The following is a 16,033-nucleotide window of genomic DNA, read 5'->3' on the forward strand; positions in this document are numbered from 1 at the left end:
TTTTTGCTCTTCTGCATATTTTGATGCGATAAAAAATTAAATTGTCGCACTGGTTCAAATTTTGCCCAATTGGAAATCTTGGGAAACTGGGCGTCCCTTTGGACTGATTTGGGCACTTTGCACGCGCCACAGGGACCCAAGGACCCAGGGAAGCAGGGAACCAGAAACTCAGGGACGCAGAGACTCGGGAAACCAAGAAACCAGGGAACCAGGGACCCCGAAACCCAGGGAACTAAGGACCCAGGAACCAAAAAAAAAATCAGAATTTTCCTATTTCTATTTTCAGTGTCACTGGAACCAATCAGTCCGAAAACGTGCCCATTTCGTCGACAAATCTCTTCAAAAAGTCGAATCCTACGTTCGATTCCGTTGCTCCGACGAGCTGTTCTCCGTCAACATGGCAAAATCGTTCGGAGGCGAGGATGGCGAGGCTGAGAAGTACCGAAAGCTTCAGGACGGTGACGACGACGATGAAGGCGTCGGAAGGGCTCCAGAAGCCAAGAAGCCGCGGAGAAAAGGATTCGGAAAGTTTGCGCCGAAGCACGAGGAGAAGGTAGTCCGGGCGGTTGGCATCAATTCAGAAGTGCCACGTGGCATTCTGGAGAGAAATGTGGCGGTTGTGGACGCGCCGATATTGTGGAGCATTTGATAATTGATCTAATTATGCTGTTCTTATTGTTGAAAATTGAATTTTTGTTGATTTTTAATGGTTTTTTTTGTTTTCTATTAGAAAAAAATCCATAATTTTTGGCCTTTTTTGAATATATAATTTCCATATTTTTGGTGTTTTTTAACACATTTTGAATATCTTTTTCTCAATTTTTCCCCCTTTTTCCAACAAAATTTTCCAGAAGAAAAATGAACATGAACAGTCCGGCGAGCCGTTCAATGATGGGCGGAGAGACGCCGGCCCACGGAGGTCCATCCTCGGTACTCGGCGGGCCATCGTCGATTCTCACAGGACACGGACCGAATTCTGTAATGGGACCGAACTCGATTTTGGGACCAGGAAGCATGGTGAATCCACAGTCGATTCAGCCGATGCAATCACATCAGATGCATAGTGAGTGTGGAGAGAAAAATGGAGAAAATCGGATTTTTTTGGAATTGAAATTTCGTAAAAATCGGATTTTTCAGAAATTTAGAATTCCAAAAAGTTGGAATTTTCCGAAAATTTTGGTTTTAAAAAATCGGAAAAATTTGATTCTAGCGGCATTTGAATTTCAAAAAATTGGAATTTTCCGAAAAAAAATTGTTTTTCGGATTGAAAATTTTCAGAAAAATTCCCAAAATTTCGCAATTATTTGCAAAAAAATGTTGATATTTTCTTCAATTTTTTGCAAATTTTCAGACGATTCTTTCCCAATTTTCCCGAATTAAATTTCCTGAAAATCGCGATTTTTGAAATTCAAATTTTCGAAAATTTTTGATTTTTCAGTATACAATTTTCAGGAAATCTTGATAGACAGATTTTTTGGGCTGAAACTGGCTAGAAATCGCCAAAAAAGTCTGTAAAAATCCACATTTTCCAGGTCTGCAAGGCTCATCAATTTCAGAAGATTTCCCAAAGTTTCGCAATTTTTTCTTTGATTTTTTGCAAAATTTTTAGGCTTTTTTAAAGGTTTTTCAGCTATTTTCGAAGATTCTTTCTTGATTTTTCCGAATTTTTTTTCTGAAATTTGATGATTACTGTAGAAAACCGTTTTTCTGCAAACACAATCACGTCAAAATGCAGAAAAAGAACAGCAAAATAGAAGGCGTTCTACAGTAACCTACAGTAATCTTCGCGAGCACCGTCCTGTCAAATTCCAGATAAAATTCAGAAAAATCGAAAAAGAATGATCAAAAATAGCTGGAAAATTTAAAAAGGTCTAAAAATTTCGAAGGAAAAATCACAAAATTTTGATTTTTTGAGTATAAATTTTCAGAAAAACTAGGAATTTTTGCAAAATTTCAAAAAATTGAAAATTTCCTGAAAATCGCGATTTTTTGAAATTCAAATTTTCGAAAATTTTGATTTTTCCGTATACAGTTTTCAGGAAATTTTGATAGACAGATTTTTTGGGCTGAAATTGGCTAGAAATCGCCAAAAAAGTCTGAAAAAATCAACATTTTCCAGGTCTGCAATGCTCGTCAACTTTAGAAAAATTCCCAAAATTTCGCAATTTTTCTTCGATTTTTTGCAAAATTTCTAGACTTTTTTAAAGGTTTTTCAGCTATTTTCGAAGATTCTTTCTCGATTTTTCCGAATTTTTCGTCTGAAATTTGGATGGTGTTCGCGAAGATTACTGTAGAAAACCGTTTTTCTGCAAACACAATCATGTCAAAATGCAGACAAAAAACAGCAAAATAGAAGCCTTTCTACAGTAATCTACAGTAATTTTCGAGAGCACCGTCCTGTCAAATTTCAGGCAAAAAACCGGAAAAATCAGGAAATAATAATCAAAAATAGCTGGGAAACCTTAAAAGGTCTAAAAATTTTGCGAAAACAAATTTTCTGAAATTTCAAATTCGGAAAATCGCGATTTTCACCGAATTCAAAATTTGGGGAATTTCCTTTTTTAAAATTTGAAATTTCTGATTTTTTCAAAGTTCAAATCTCAGGAAATTTTGAATCTGAATATCCAGAAAATTTGGATTTTGTAGGATTCATAATTGCAGAGAATTTCGATTTTTTAGATTTCGAATTATCCAAAAATTATATATTTTTAGAATACAATTTTCAGTATGTTCCGATAGTCAGAAAGAAACATTTTTAGGCCGAAATTGGCTAGAAATCGCCAAAAAAACCTCTTAAAATCAACATTTTCAGGTCTGCAAGGCTCCTCGATGCAAATGCACTCTCATCTGGCCAACTCTGCCCTAAACCTGAACATAAATCCAGCATCAGTGGGTCCCGGAAATCCAGGCTCTGTTCTTCATCACAATATGGACATCAACCCTCCATCAGTAGCTTATCAGAATCTCGCAATTCCAATGACCCCACTGGCATACAATAACTTCGAAAGGGACACCCTAATGCATCCACCAGCAAGTAATATCGCCGCCACAATGGTTCCAGCCACGCCAGCATCTCAATTGGATATACCGATGCCAGCACTTCAGAATATTGTGTCTACTGTGAATCTCGGGGTTCCGCTGGACCTGAAAAAGATTGCCTTGCATGCCAGAAACGCTGAATACAATCCGAAACGTTTCGCAGCGGTTATCATGAGAATCCGAGAGCCCCGAACCACTGCTTTGATCTTTTCGAGTGGAAAAATGGTGTGCACAGGGGCGAAATCGGAGGAAGCCAGTCGTCTAGCGGCCAGAAAATATGCTAGAATTGTACAGAAGCTGGGATTCCAGGCGAAATTTACAGAGTTTATGGTTGGTCTTCAAATTTAAAGGGGGATCTGAAATTGGAGAAAAATTCAAAAAAAAAATGAAAAAATATTATGTTTGCGAATCCAAAAAACATAAAATTGTCAAAAATGCTGAAAAACTCTAAAAATCAGAAAATTTTTATAAATTGTAAAAATGCTGAAAAAATTCAGAACGTTGAAAAAATTCAAATTTTCCGTTTTCGCGGGAGAATTCAAATAATAGGTTGACACCTTTTTAGAAGTTTCTAGAAATCGAGGGCTTTTGAAGCAATTTTCGAGGTTTTTAGAGATTTTTTATTCATTTCTAACTCAAAAAATCGGTCTCAAGGTCCCAAAACGAAGGCTGCCGTAACCTTAATTGCCTAAAATCCGATTTTTGCAGGTCCAAAACATGGTTGGCTCCTGCGACGTACGTTTTCCGATTCAGCTGGAAGGACTCTGCATCACCCACGCTCAGTTCAGTACCTATGAGCCTGAACTGTTTCCGGGATTGATTTATCGAATGGTCAAGCCCAGAGTGGTTTTGCTGATCTTTGTGTCGGGAAAGGTGAGGGGAAAATGGCTGAAAATGATCTGAAAATTAGCTTAAATTTACTGAAAAAACTTGAAATAGCTGAAAATCACTGAAAATTGGCTTAAAATGACTCAGAATGACAGAAAATTGGCTAAAAATCACTGAAAATTACGAAAAGTTGGCTGAAAATTGGCTGGAAATAGCTTAAAATTAGTCTAAAATGGCAGGAAATCGGCTTGAAATGACTGAAAATGACTGAAAATGACTGAAAATCGAAGTGACTAAAACTCGGCTCAAAAATACTGGAAATTGAAAATGGCTCGAAATCGGCTCCAAATGACAGGAAATTGGCTAAAAATGGATGAAAGTAGCTGAAAATTGGCTTGAAATGACTGAAAATGGGCTACAAATCACTGAAAATAGGCCTAATATGACTGAAAACTGACTGAAATTACTAAAAATTGGCTCGAAATTGATGAAAATGGCTTGAAGTGACTGAAAATAGGCTTAATATGACTGAAAATAGGCTTAATATGACTGAAAATTGACTGAAATTACTGAAAATTGATTTTAAAGCCTCCAAAATCGGCCAAAATTAGTCCAAATTCGGCTTAAAATAGTAGAAATAGGGCCACAATGGCTGAAAAAAAAGTTTTGCCTAAATTGACTGAAAATCGGCTTGAAATGACTGAAAATTTGCTGAAAAACACTTAAAATTGGTCATTTTTATAAACGATTTTCGAGATTTTTCAAAGTTATTTTGAAATTTGGAAACGGAATTTCAGCAATGTTTTCTAACCAATTTTTTATTTTCGACAGAAATTTGGAATTTTTGAGTCAAAATTTTCAGAATTTTTCAATCAAAAAATATTTTTTTTTTTGGCAATTTCTGAAATTCGATTTTTTCAAAAATTCAAATTTCCCTTTTTTCTTCCAGGTAGTGATCACTGGGGCCAAGACGAAGAAGGACATTGACGACGCGTTCGGACAAATCTATCCGATTCTCAAGGGATTCAAAAAATAATTTTTCTCCTGTTTCTTGTTTTTTTTTTCAATTTTTAAAAATTTTCCCATTTTTGGAAAAAAAATTGATTTTCATTTTTTTTTGTTCATCCCCCAGGCACCCCGGATCTCTATTAATAATTCGGGTATGCTTTGCTTTTTCGCTTCGAATTTTGTAAAATTAGATTTTTTCGAATTTTTGAATTGAAAAAATGGATTTTTTTCGAAATTTTGGATTTAAAAAAATCGGAATTTAAAAATTTTGAATTCTGAAAAATCGGTATTTTCTGAATATCTTGATCCCAAAAAATCTAATTTTTTCCAAAATTTCAAATTCCTAGAAATTGGAATTTTCCAAAGTTTCGGAATCTAGAAAATCGCAATTTTTCAAAATTTTGAGTTTTGTAAAATTCGGAATTTTTGGAAAATTCAAATTTTGAAAAAAAACCGAGTTTAGCCAACTCGGTTTTTTTCGAATTTTCGAATTGAAAAAAATAAAATTTTTAATTTTTTTGAAATTTTAAATTTTGAAAAAATCAGTTTTTTTCGAATTTTTTTAAAATCGGAATTTTCTGAAAATTTGAGTCCCGAACAGATCGATTTTTGAAAAATTGGGTTTTGCGAAATTCGGATCTTTTCGATATTTCGAATTTTCAGAAAATATGAATTTTCAAAATTTCCCAGAAAAATGTAATAATTTTTTGGCAGAAAAATGTTTTTATATAGAAAAACTCCTAGTGCCTTCCAGAAAAAAAAAATATCATAGAAATTTGTGTAAATTTTTCTCTTCCCTGTTATTTTTCTACCTCCTCTTTCTCTCGCCCCTCTCATTTTTCACACACTCTCTTCCTCTTTTTTGGAATTGTCACCATTTTTTCCCCTCCTTTCTAATGAAACAAATATTTCTTTTTTTTGTTATCATTTTTGCTGTTTTGACCTAAAAATCCGTTTTTAAAACGGCCTATTTTTATATTTTATTTGATTCTTTACTCAAAAATTCTAAAAAATTGAAGTTTCAAAAAAAATTTTTTTGAAAAATTTTAAAAAAAAACGTTTTCAGATGACCGATTTGATAGCGACAATCGCTGGTCTAGCGGAGGAGAAAGAGGTGGAAGAGGTAGAAAAAATCGAAAAATTTCAATTTTTAGGGATTCACAATTTTAGAAATTTGAAATCTAGAAAATTCCGATTTTTTGATTCCAAAATTTCGGAAAATTGCAATTTTTAGATATTTGAATTTTAGAAAATTTAGATTTTTAAGGTTCCAAAATTCCGGAAAATTCCGATTTTTAATAATATATATATATTTATTTGCAATGCATGGGGGAAATCGATAGATAATTTGGCAAGAAATGGGACCTGTACAAATAAAAAAAGTAAAATGACCAGACGGACCGACTAGAGTCCTGTAGGTCAAGTGGGAGGGATCAGAATATCATAAAGAATCGCTCCTACTCGCTTAGCAAACGCCACCGGACTGAGCTTAGAATTTATCACCTTACATACACGGTTCCGCATAGACAAGTTTCTGTGAAGGAAGCAGTCAAAGTATTGACCGTTGATTTTGAACAAATACGGGGCTCTGTTAGAATGGCTGGGAAGAATGTAGGACGACATAGAGGGAAAATGGTATGAGTTTATAACAATTTTGTGATAGGTACGAAGAACTAGAAGGGTGCGGCGATGAAGGGTGGTTAGCATAGAGAACTGGGATAGGCGATCGGTGTATGAATTGAAGGGCATATTACATCTCTGGAAGACTTCACTGAAAGACGAAGAGGAGATTCTAGTTTATTGGCAAGTGTGGCATTGGATGGATCGAAAAGTTCACAACCGTATTCGAGGACCGGTCTAATGTAGGTGTCGAAGAGACGGAAATATAAACAAGGGTTTTTCGATTGGAACGTTTTCAGTATTTGGCGGGACTTGAGTTTAGCAGAGTAGGCAATAAGATTGATGTGTTTGTCGAATTGAAGTTGATCATCAACTAGTATACCTAGGTCCTTGAATGAGCGATGCGGAGTAATGGGGGATCCCTTAATAAAGTAAACTGTCTTAGGATTGCGTTTACCATAATGCATAACGGCCGTCTTATTTTCGGCTAGTTTGAGTCTCCAGGTGTCACACCAGTGCTCGACGATTTCGATACTTCTCTGCATATCCAATGGGTCGGAACCGGTTATTTTTAGGTCGTCGGCGAACGCCGTGACATGAACATTGGGAGGAAACAGGCCGAGTAAGTCGTTAATGTAGATCAGAAACAAAAAGGGGCCAGTGAAACTTCCTTGGGGGACTCCGGATTTGACAACAATCTCGCTGGTTGACATTAGGCCATTAACCTTGACGTTGGATGAGCGGTTGCTGAGAAAGGACTCGAACCAATCGCAGCATCGTTCATTAATACCTATTCGCCTCATTTTCAGCAGCAAGAGATTGTGTGGGACAGTGTCGAATGCCTTGCGAAAATCAAAGTAAATAACATCTACGAATTGTTGCTTATTTGCTAAGGTTTTCTGTATTTTGGAAGTGGACTCAAGGACGGCTAGAACACAGGATCGCTTACTGACGAATCCGTACTGATTCGGAGAAATACTCGGACCGATAACACGTTTTAGCTCTTCAAGGACTAATGTTTCGAAGAGTCTGGAAAGTGCATGAGTGAGCGTTATGGGTCTGTAGTTATTAGCGTCATATTTGGATCCCTTCTTGAATATTGGACTAACAACCGAGTGCTTCCAGATCTCTGGAAATATTGAAGTTTTGAAAAAAGCCAAATTTTAGGAATTAAAATTTTTGAAAATTCCGATATTTAGGAATTTGAAATTCTAGAAAATTCCGTTTTTTAGAATTCTTGTTTTTTGGAAAATTCAAATTTTTACAAATTTGAAATCTAGAAAATTCCGTTTTTAGAAATAAAAAATTTTGAAAAATCCATTTTTTTTAGAATTTTAAATTTTTAGAAAATTCCAATTCTTTGGAGTTTGAAATTCTAGATAATTTCGATTTTTAAGATTCCAAAATTTCGGAAAATTCAAGTTTGAATTTTTGGAATAATTTGAAATCTAGAAAATTTCGTTTTTTAGAATTCAAAATATTCTGAAAAGTCCATTTTTTTAGGATTCAAATTTCAGATAATTCAGATTTTTAAGATTCCAAAATATTCTGAAAATTTCGATTTTTAGGAATTTGAAATTCTAGAAAATTCCGATTAGAATTTCAGAGAATTTAGAATTTCAGAAAATGTGGATTTTTCAAAATTTCTGAAATTTCCGATTTTTGTTTTTTGTAGGAATTCAATTTTCGAGTTTTCGAGTTTTCAAATTTTTCAGATCACCAGAAAACAGGAAAACCCATGGAAGCTGGTTTCGACACTTGTGAATCATGTGCTCGCCAGCAATCATATCGGATATACGGGTCAGTGTGTGTGGACATCCGGACATACAGATAGACAGAAAAATGTCAAAAATAGGCGTTTTTTTGGCTGAAAATGGCTAGAAAACGCTGAAAACCGAGAGTTTTTTTGAAAGAAAAATTCAGAAACCTTGGCCGAAATTGACTTAAATTCGGCTGAAAAATCTGAAATTTTGAAATTGTTTTTTTACGGAATTTCGAAATTTTTTGAATTTAATTTTTTACTGAAAATCACCACCAAAATTTTCGAAAAATCAAAAAAAAAATAAAGAGTGGGAATCTGGATAAACAGATATACAGACAGAAATGGCTGAAAAATGGGATTCCTGAAATTCAAAATTTTCGAGTTTGGCGCCATTTCTCGTTTAGAAGTCCCTGAAAAAATGTAGTTTTTGGTTTGAAAAAAGGTGACATTTTCATTAATTTCGTTGTTTTTTTTCAAGTGGGCTTAAAATTAGTCCAAAATTACTAAAAATTGGCTTAAAATGATTGAAAATCGGCTTAAAATAGCTCAAAATAGGCTTAAAACGTCTGAAAATTGGCTTAAAAGATATAAAAATAGGCTAAAAATGATTGAAAACTGTCAAAGTAACTGAAAATTGGCTTAAAATAGCTCAATATAGGCTCGAAATAACTAAAACTTAGTTAAAAATTACTGAAAGTTGGCTTTAAAAAACTGAAAATTATATAAAAATTACTGGAAATTGGCTTAAAATGACTGAAAATTGGACAAAATAGTTGAAAATTGAAATTCAAAATTTCGAAAAAATCAGCCGTTTTATAACCGAAAATTTCATGAAAATTCCAATTTTTCGGAATTTCTAATTTTCAAAAAAACTCATTGATTTTTACTGAATTCAAACTTCCGAGAATCAGTGAAATCGAAAAAAAATCTGAAAAAAAAATTATTTTTGGGTTACGGTAGTTTTCGTTTTGAGACCATCAGCGACTGGAAACCTAGACAAAAAGTGCTGAAAATGGAAATTTTGGAAAATAGAACCCAACTATACGAATATAGTAGTAAACCTACTCCTTTCTCTCTCTCCTGCTCTCCAGAAGTGCATTTCCCTAGCTTCTCTCGCACCCTCCTGGCGCCGCATACTCTCTCGCCCCCCCCCCCCTGGAGACAGCTCCGGCGCCAGCCACTCGCTGCTCTTTTCGTTACTTTGTGTTTCTGTTTGCTCCGCTCCTCGGCATCCATGGAAAAATGCTCAAAAAATGCTGTGTGTGTAGAAAAAAAGAAAAAAAAACGGAGCAACAAAAAAAAAAGAAAGCAGAGATATGCATGCGAAAAGTCGGTGCACTATGTGTGCCTGGCACGAGGAGCCGATGAATCGAGCGGCGATGGTCGGGTGGATAGAAGACGTCTAGTTGGGAATCGACGACTCGGGTTCGATTCTTTACCCCTTCCACGACGCGCATTTTTTCATTTGGAGACGTTTTTGGGAATTTTGATGGGGTGGTTGAGAAGAGGAGAATGGTACTGAAAAAGTGGACATCTGGAAGTTGGGAAATCTGAAAAATTAGATTCTTAGATTCTTAGATTCTTAGATTCTTAGATTCTTAGATTCTTAGATTCTTAGATTCTTAGATTCTTAGATTCTTAGATTCTTAGATTCTTAGATTCTGAGGTTCTGAGATTCTGAGATTCTGAGATTCTGAAATTCTGAAATTCTGAGATTCTGAAATTCAGAAGTTCTGAAAAACGTTTTTGTATTTTTCCCTTTTTTGAATTTTTTCTTTTTCTATGGAACTAAAAATTTCTCAGAATTCAGTGTTCCAGGAATGTGTTTTGGGTATGGAATGTTTCGATTCTTAGATTCTTAGATTTTGAGATTCTTAGATTCTTAGATTCTTAGGATCCTTAGGATCCTTGAATTCTTGAATTCTTGAATTCTGGACAATGGGAAATCTGGATGAACTGATTCCTAGATTTTCAGATTTCTTGCTTCCGAAATTAGGAAATTCTGAAATTCTTAGATTTGGAAATTCTGTGAAAATCCGATTTTTTTTTGGAAACTTTGAATTTTGAAGAAATTGGAATTTTCCAAAAAATGAACCTGAAATTATGAGAAGCTAAAATTCTGAAACTCGGAAATTCTTAAATTTCTGAAATTCCGAAATTCGAAGTTTCTAAAATTCTGAGGTTCTGAGATTCCTAGATTCTGAGAAATCGAAAATTCCAAAAAATGAATTTTCCCAAATTTTTGAAATGTCGAATTTGGAAAAATCGAAATTTTCTGAAATTTTGAAATCTTAAATTCTTAGATTATTAGATTTTCAAAATCCTCGAAAATCTATATTTTCAGAATACAACACAGCTGGATGGATCTCAGAAGACGTGGCTCGCCAATCCCTGTCCCGTGCACTCAACTCCCCAAATGCCGCATCAAAATCCCTTTGGGCTCTTCATTTGGCACATTGCCACGTGGAAAAACTCGAAACGTCTTCGGATTCATCGCCAGAAGAGCTGAAAATTTGTCTGGAATTCTATTTGGTATGGCAGCAGCTGTTGGTGGACCCAGAGCAGACGATTAAGACACAAGTTGACGGGATTGTGAGTTTTCTTTTGAGTTTTGAATTTTTTTACAAAATTTGGAATTTCAAAAAATTCCGAATTTTCTGGAATTTCAATATTCAAAATCCAGATTTTCAGAGAATTCGATTTTTTTCAAAATTCGAACTTTCGAAAAAACGTTATTAAAAGTTTTTTTTTAAACTACAGTAACTCGAAAACCTGGCACTACAGTAACCGAAAAAAAAATAAAATGAAACAAGATTTTGGAAAAAATTCTGATTTTCTAGAATTTCGAAGTTTCATAAATATTTAGATTTTCGCAGAATTCAAGTTTTCAGAAAAATCAGATTTTCAGAGTTCAAAAATCGCAATTTTAGGAAAACCCGATTCTTTGGAATCTAAATTTTCTGAAAATTCTGATTTTTCAAAAAATTCTGATTTTTAAATACAGGATAACTATAAAATTACTGTAGTTCTCGTTCTGAGACCAGAAACACTGAAAAAATCTAGAAAAAAAGGCTGAAAATGTAAAAATATCAAGTTTCTAGAATTCGAATTTTTAAGCCTTTTTTGAATATTTCAAAAATTTGAATTTCAAAAATATCGGATTTTTCTGAAATTCGAAATTTTGTAAAAGTCGGAATTTGTCAGATTTTCAGCTAAAAATCTTTAAAATTCTGAAATTTCCAGATGAGCCGCCTGAAGACCCTCCTCGCTTCTGACTCCGCCCCCTTCGCATCTGGAGACGTCAGATGTGAAGTGCTTCTAGAAATGGCAGCAGTGCATTTTCAATATTTCGAGTATGATAAATCCGATGAGCTGATTCAAAAAGCCACGGAGGCGTGTGATCTGGATATCGATTTGAGTGGAATGATGGGAAAACGGACACGATTTCAGCAGAGAAATATTGCTCAGTTGGTGTTGGTCCATAAGGTTTTTTTTGAATTTTTTTTACAAATTTTGGTCTGTCCAGTGGAGCGCAGTTGCCAATTTTTTTTTTGAAATTTTCTGATTTTTCAAAAAAAAAACTCAACGTTTCATGAAATTCCAATTTTGCAGAATTCGGGAATTTCTGAAATTTTTGGAACTAAAAGTTTCGTTGAATTCCGATTTTTACGGGATTTATAGAATTCGAATATTCAGGATATTCCGATTTTTAGAGAATTCAGAATTCGAATTTTCAGAAAATTCGGGTTTTCAGAATATTCTGATTTTTGGAATTTGAATTTTCATTACTCTTGGAATTCAGAATCTCAAAACTTCTAAGTTTCACAGATTTTGAATTTTCAGAAAGTTTTGATTTTTCAGAATTCTCAAAATTTCACAAAATTCAGGAATTTCAGGTTTTTCAAAAATTCGAAAATGCCCAATTTTTATAAACTTCAAATGGAAAAGTTCAATATTTGAGAAAACAACATTTTCAATTCGCGCAACCACGCTCTGTTGGACAAATTGCTTTCAAGATTTTCCAAAAATCCTGATTATCGATTTTTTCCAGACCCCCACCTCATCGTCGCCTTCTCCACTACCAACAGATGCTGATATTCCACAGAATTGCAGTCTGAATGACGATACGCTTCTCGAGGAAATCGCCATTTCTACGGATTCAGAAGCATCAAGAGTCGACGGACGGTGCCTGACACCTGCGCAGCTTTGCTGTCTTCTATGGATCGCTCGACACGAATCGGCGACTCATCGACACGATGTTCTGATTCATGAACGGTGTAGCCCGTTTCTGGATACGGTTATTGCCGCGAGACGGTGTTGGAGCATTCAGGTAAGCTTGGACCAAATCTTTGGCTCTCATTTTTTTTGACATGACTCGAATTTAAAGGCGCATTGGCCGAAAAAGTTGACTTTTTTCGGCGATCAGTGCGTGTTTGGGCTCATTTTCAGGCTCTTGACATGGAAAATTCCAAAATTGACAAGCCAAGAAATCGACCAAAATTTGGAAAGAGTTTAGCTTTGATTCAAGATCTTTGAGGCCCTTAAAATTGACTCAAACTTAATTCTTGCAGAATGCCAGCATCTTTAGCGTTCTCAGCGTGATCCGGGCTTCAAAATGAGTATAAACACATGCCTAGGTTCTTTCAATTTTGGGTTACTGTAGTTTTCGTGGTGGGACCACTTTTTTAAAGCTCTCAGTGGCTGAAACTGTCCGAAAAATGGCTTGAATTCAATTTTTCTGAAAATCCAGCACCCCCAGAGTTCTCAGCTTGCATTGGGCTTCAAAATGAGTACAAACACACTCCTAGATACTTTCGATTTTGAATTACTGTAGTTTCCATGATGGGAACCTTTTCTCAAGTTCTCAGTGACGGAAACTGTCTGAAAATCGCTGAAACCCAAATTTTGTGAAAATCCAGTAACTTCAGCGTTCTCAGCTTGATTAGGACTTCAAAATGAGTATAAACAAATACCTAATTTTTCAAATAATTTTGGATTACTGTAGTTTTCGTGATGGGACCCAAACTATGGCTTGTTTGGGCTCATTTTCAAGCTCTCAACGCTCTGAAATTGACAAAATATTAAAATAGAAGAGAAATGGCTGAAAATTACTGAAAAAATGTCTGAAAATTGGTTTAAGCTAGCTGAAAATGGCTAAAAATGGCTCAAACTGCCTAAAACTGCCTAAAAATAGCTGAAAATTCACATTTTTCCAGGCAGCGGCTCTTCTGGCTCGTGCGGACCTGGAAAAAGGCCGCGGTCGCCACGTGGATCGATCGTGTGTGCAGTCGGAGTTGGTGGTGAAACTGCAGCAAGGCGTAGAGGACACGGTAGCTGTTGGAGGTGAGCAATTTTATTTTCAATGCAAATTTCAACAAAAAACCCTTCAGATCGCCTTCCCCGTACCGCCCATATCCTCGCCTCGGGACTCACTCCATTCTGGCAATCCTCAGTTCTCCTCGCCGAGATTCTGAAATCCCTCGGATGCACATCTGAAGCCCTCCTCATTCTGGAACGTCTCGAAATGTGGGACGCCGTCATCGAGTGCTACAAACAACTGGGTCAAATGGACAAGGCCGAATCGCTAATTCGACGTCTTCTGGAGCAGAAGCCCGCGGATTCAATGTTGCACGTCTTCTTGGGCGACATCACCCGGAATCCGGAATACTTTTTGAAGGCCATCGAGCTGTCGGGAGATCGAAATGCGCGAGCTCATCGATCGTTGGGACATGTTTTGTTGATGGATAAGAAGTACGAGGACGCTTACAAACATTTGAGAAGAAGTCTGGAATTGCAGGTTGAGAATTCTAGAATTTTTAGAATTTCGAATTTTTAGACCGTGACCTAGATTTGAATATTTAGGTCATGACCTAGATTTGAATTTTTAGGCCATGACCTAGTTTTCAATTTCTAGTTTATGACCTAGATTTGAGCTTTTAGGCCGTGATCTAAATTTGGAATATTTGGTCATGACCTATATTTCAATTTTCAGGCCGTGAGCAAGATTTCAATTCTTAGGCTATGACCTAAATTTTAATTTCCATGTCATGACCTAGATTTGAATATTTAGGTCATGACCTAGATTTGAATTTTTAGGCCATGACCTGGATTCAAATTTTTAGGTCATGACCTAGATTTCTATTTTTAGGTCATAATCTAGATTTGGATTATTAGGCCGTGACCTAGATTTCAATTCTAGGCCATGACCTAGATTTGAATTCATACGTCATGACCTAGATGTCAATTTTAAGGCCATGACCTAGTTTTCAATTTTCCGGCCGTGACCTAGATTTGATTTTTAGGCCGTGACGTAGATTTGAATTTTCTAGGTCATGACTTAGGTAGATATCCAATAGTTTTCAATTCACCAAAATGTTCAATTCTTTCCAGCCAATTCAACTGGGAACCTGGTTCAACGCTGGCTACTGTGCGTGGAAGCTGGAGAACTACAAAGAATCGACCCAGTGCTACCATCGATGCGTCTCCCTTCAACCGGACCATTTCGAAGCGTGGAACAACCTATCGGCCGCCTATATCCGTCACGGACAAAAGCCAAAAGCATGGAAGCTACTGCAGGAAGCGCTGAAGTTCAACTACGAACATCCGCACGTCTGGGAGAACTACATGCTGTTGTCGGTGGACGTAGCCGAGTTTTCGCAGGCCATTCAGGCCTACCATAGGCTGTTGGATATGAATAAACGGGGAGCGGATGATGATGTTTTGGAGCTGATTGCTCAGCAGATTCTGAGAAGGGAAGCGGAGATTACGGTAGAGAAGGAATCTGAGGAGGAAATCGCGGAAAATCAAAGGGTCAAAGAGGAAATGATCAAATTGCTGGCCAGAATCTCCGCGAATCATCAGACCCTATCCCCGAAAACGCTGAGAGTTTATGCGTTGCTCAAAAAACCGAAAACTCTGAACCCGGAGACTAGAACAGAATTTGAAAAGTATATCCAGCTAATGGAGAAGAGTCTAGCGGCGGCCAATGGAAAGATGACGTGGCCGAAGGAGGAGAAGTTGGCGGTCGAGGTGGTCGAAACCGCTGTGAGGTTGGCTGAGGATCGTCTGGAATTGGCCAAGTTTGTGGCGTCGGAAACGTCGGTGAAGGAGGTATTGCTCAAAAACTCAAAATTTTCGCGGGTTTCGAAAGCACGCTCTACTGAAAATAAGAAATTAGCCCGTGGAGTCCACTCGGACAAGCGACATCGAAATTTTCAAATTTTATAAAATACCATATTCTGAATCCCCAAACTTCTTTTCCAGGCCTCCTCGAAAGTCCGTCTCTCGCTCCGTGGCATTCTCAGCCGCCTCGACAAAGAATCTTGCTCCAGAATCGGTGGTGAAGACGTCGAGAAGCTCGCCGAGCTTGTCGACGTGGCAAAACGTCTTCTCGAAAGTGTGTCGCTTTAAATTTTTGTTTTTATGATTAATTATCCGGTTATCATTATGTTGAAGTTGTTAATCCTATTTGCTTGTTTTTTTTTGTTGCCTGTTCACTGAAATAATTTTTTTATTAGAATAAAATGCACTATTTACAGTAATATATTGATTGTTTGATTGTTCTAAATAGCTGAAAATCAAATGTGGGATTTTCAACATCATTTGGAATCACAAAGGAAAAAGACAAGAGACTTGTCCTGGAATAAATTTAAATTCTTGAAAAAAACACATAAGATGGGCAAGCCGAGGACTTTCGAGCGTATTTACAGATTAGAACATTCAGATATATCCGGTTCTCAGCAAATTTTCGGCACGCCAGGGCACAGAGGGGCACAG

General features: G+C 36.4%; 3 protein-coding genes across 3 annotated transcripts in view; all 3 read left to right on the forward strand.

The window, feature by feature from the left end:
• Positions 1–649, forward strand: part of CBG09137 — a gene marked incomplete at both ends in the record, with an annotated part of 10,412 nt that extends 9,763 nt beyond the window's left edge. The window contains one exon of the mRNA XM_002642541.1: positions 287–649. Coding sequence (XP_002642587.1) covers positions 287–649 — 363 coding nt within the window. The remainder of the gene's footprint in view (positions 1–286) is intronic.
• Positions 1–4,903, forward strand: part of Cbr-tbp-1 — a gene marked incomplete at both ends in the record, with an annotated part of 10,816 nt that extends 5,913 nt beyond the window's left edge. Inside the window, 3 exons of the mRNA XM_002642542.1 lie at positions 2,813–3,369; positions 3,748–3,912; positions 4,817–4,903. Of these exons, the coding sequence (XP_002642588.1) occupies positions 2,813–3,369; positions 3,748–3,912; positions 4,817–4,903 (809 nt within the window). The remainder of the gene's footprint in view (positions 1–2,812; positions 3,370–3,747; positions 3,913–4,816) is intronic.
• Positions 4,904–5,941: 1,038 nt separating this feature from the next.
• CBG09139 lies at positions 5,942–15,667 on the forward strand (the record flags this gene model as incomplete). The annotated part of the gene is made up of 9 exons (XM_045244477.1): positions 5,942–5,998; positions 8,211–8,352; positions 10,602–10,849; positions 11,501–11,743; positions 12,309–12,587; positions 13,474–13,600; positions 13,648–14,054; positions 14,648–15,433; positions 15,521–15,667. The coding sequence occupies 9 exons, from the start codon at positions 5,942–5,944 to the stop codon at positions 15,665–15,667; spliced, it is 2,436 nt and encodes an 811-aa protein (XP_045093934.1).
• Positions 15,668–16,033: the final 366 nt, after the last annotated feature.

This window comes from Caenorhabditis briggsae (assembly GCF_000004555.2).
Source record: "Caenorhabditis briggsae complete genome, chrIII, whole genome shotgun sequence".
NCBI classification, from domain to species: Eukaryota; Metazoa; Nematoda; class Chromadorea; order Rhabditida; family Rhabditidae; genus Caenorhabditis; species Caenorhabditis briggsae.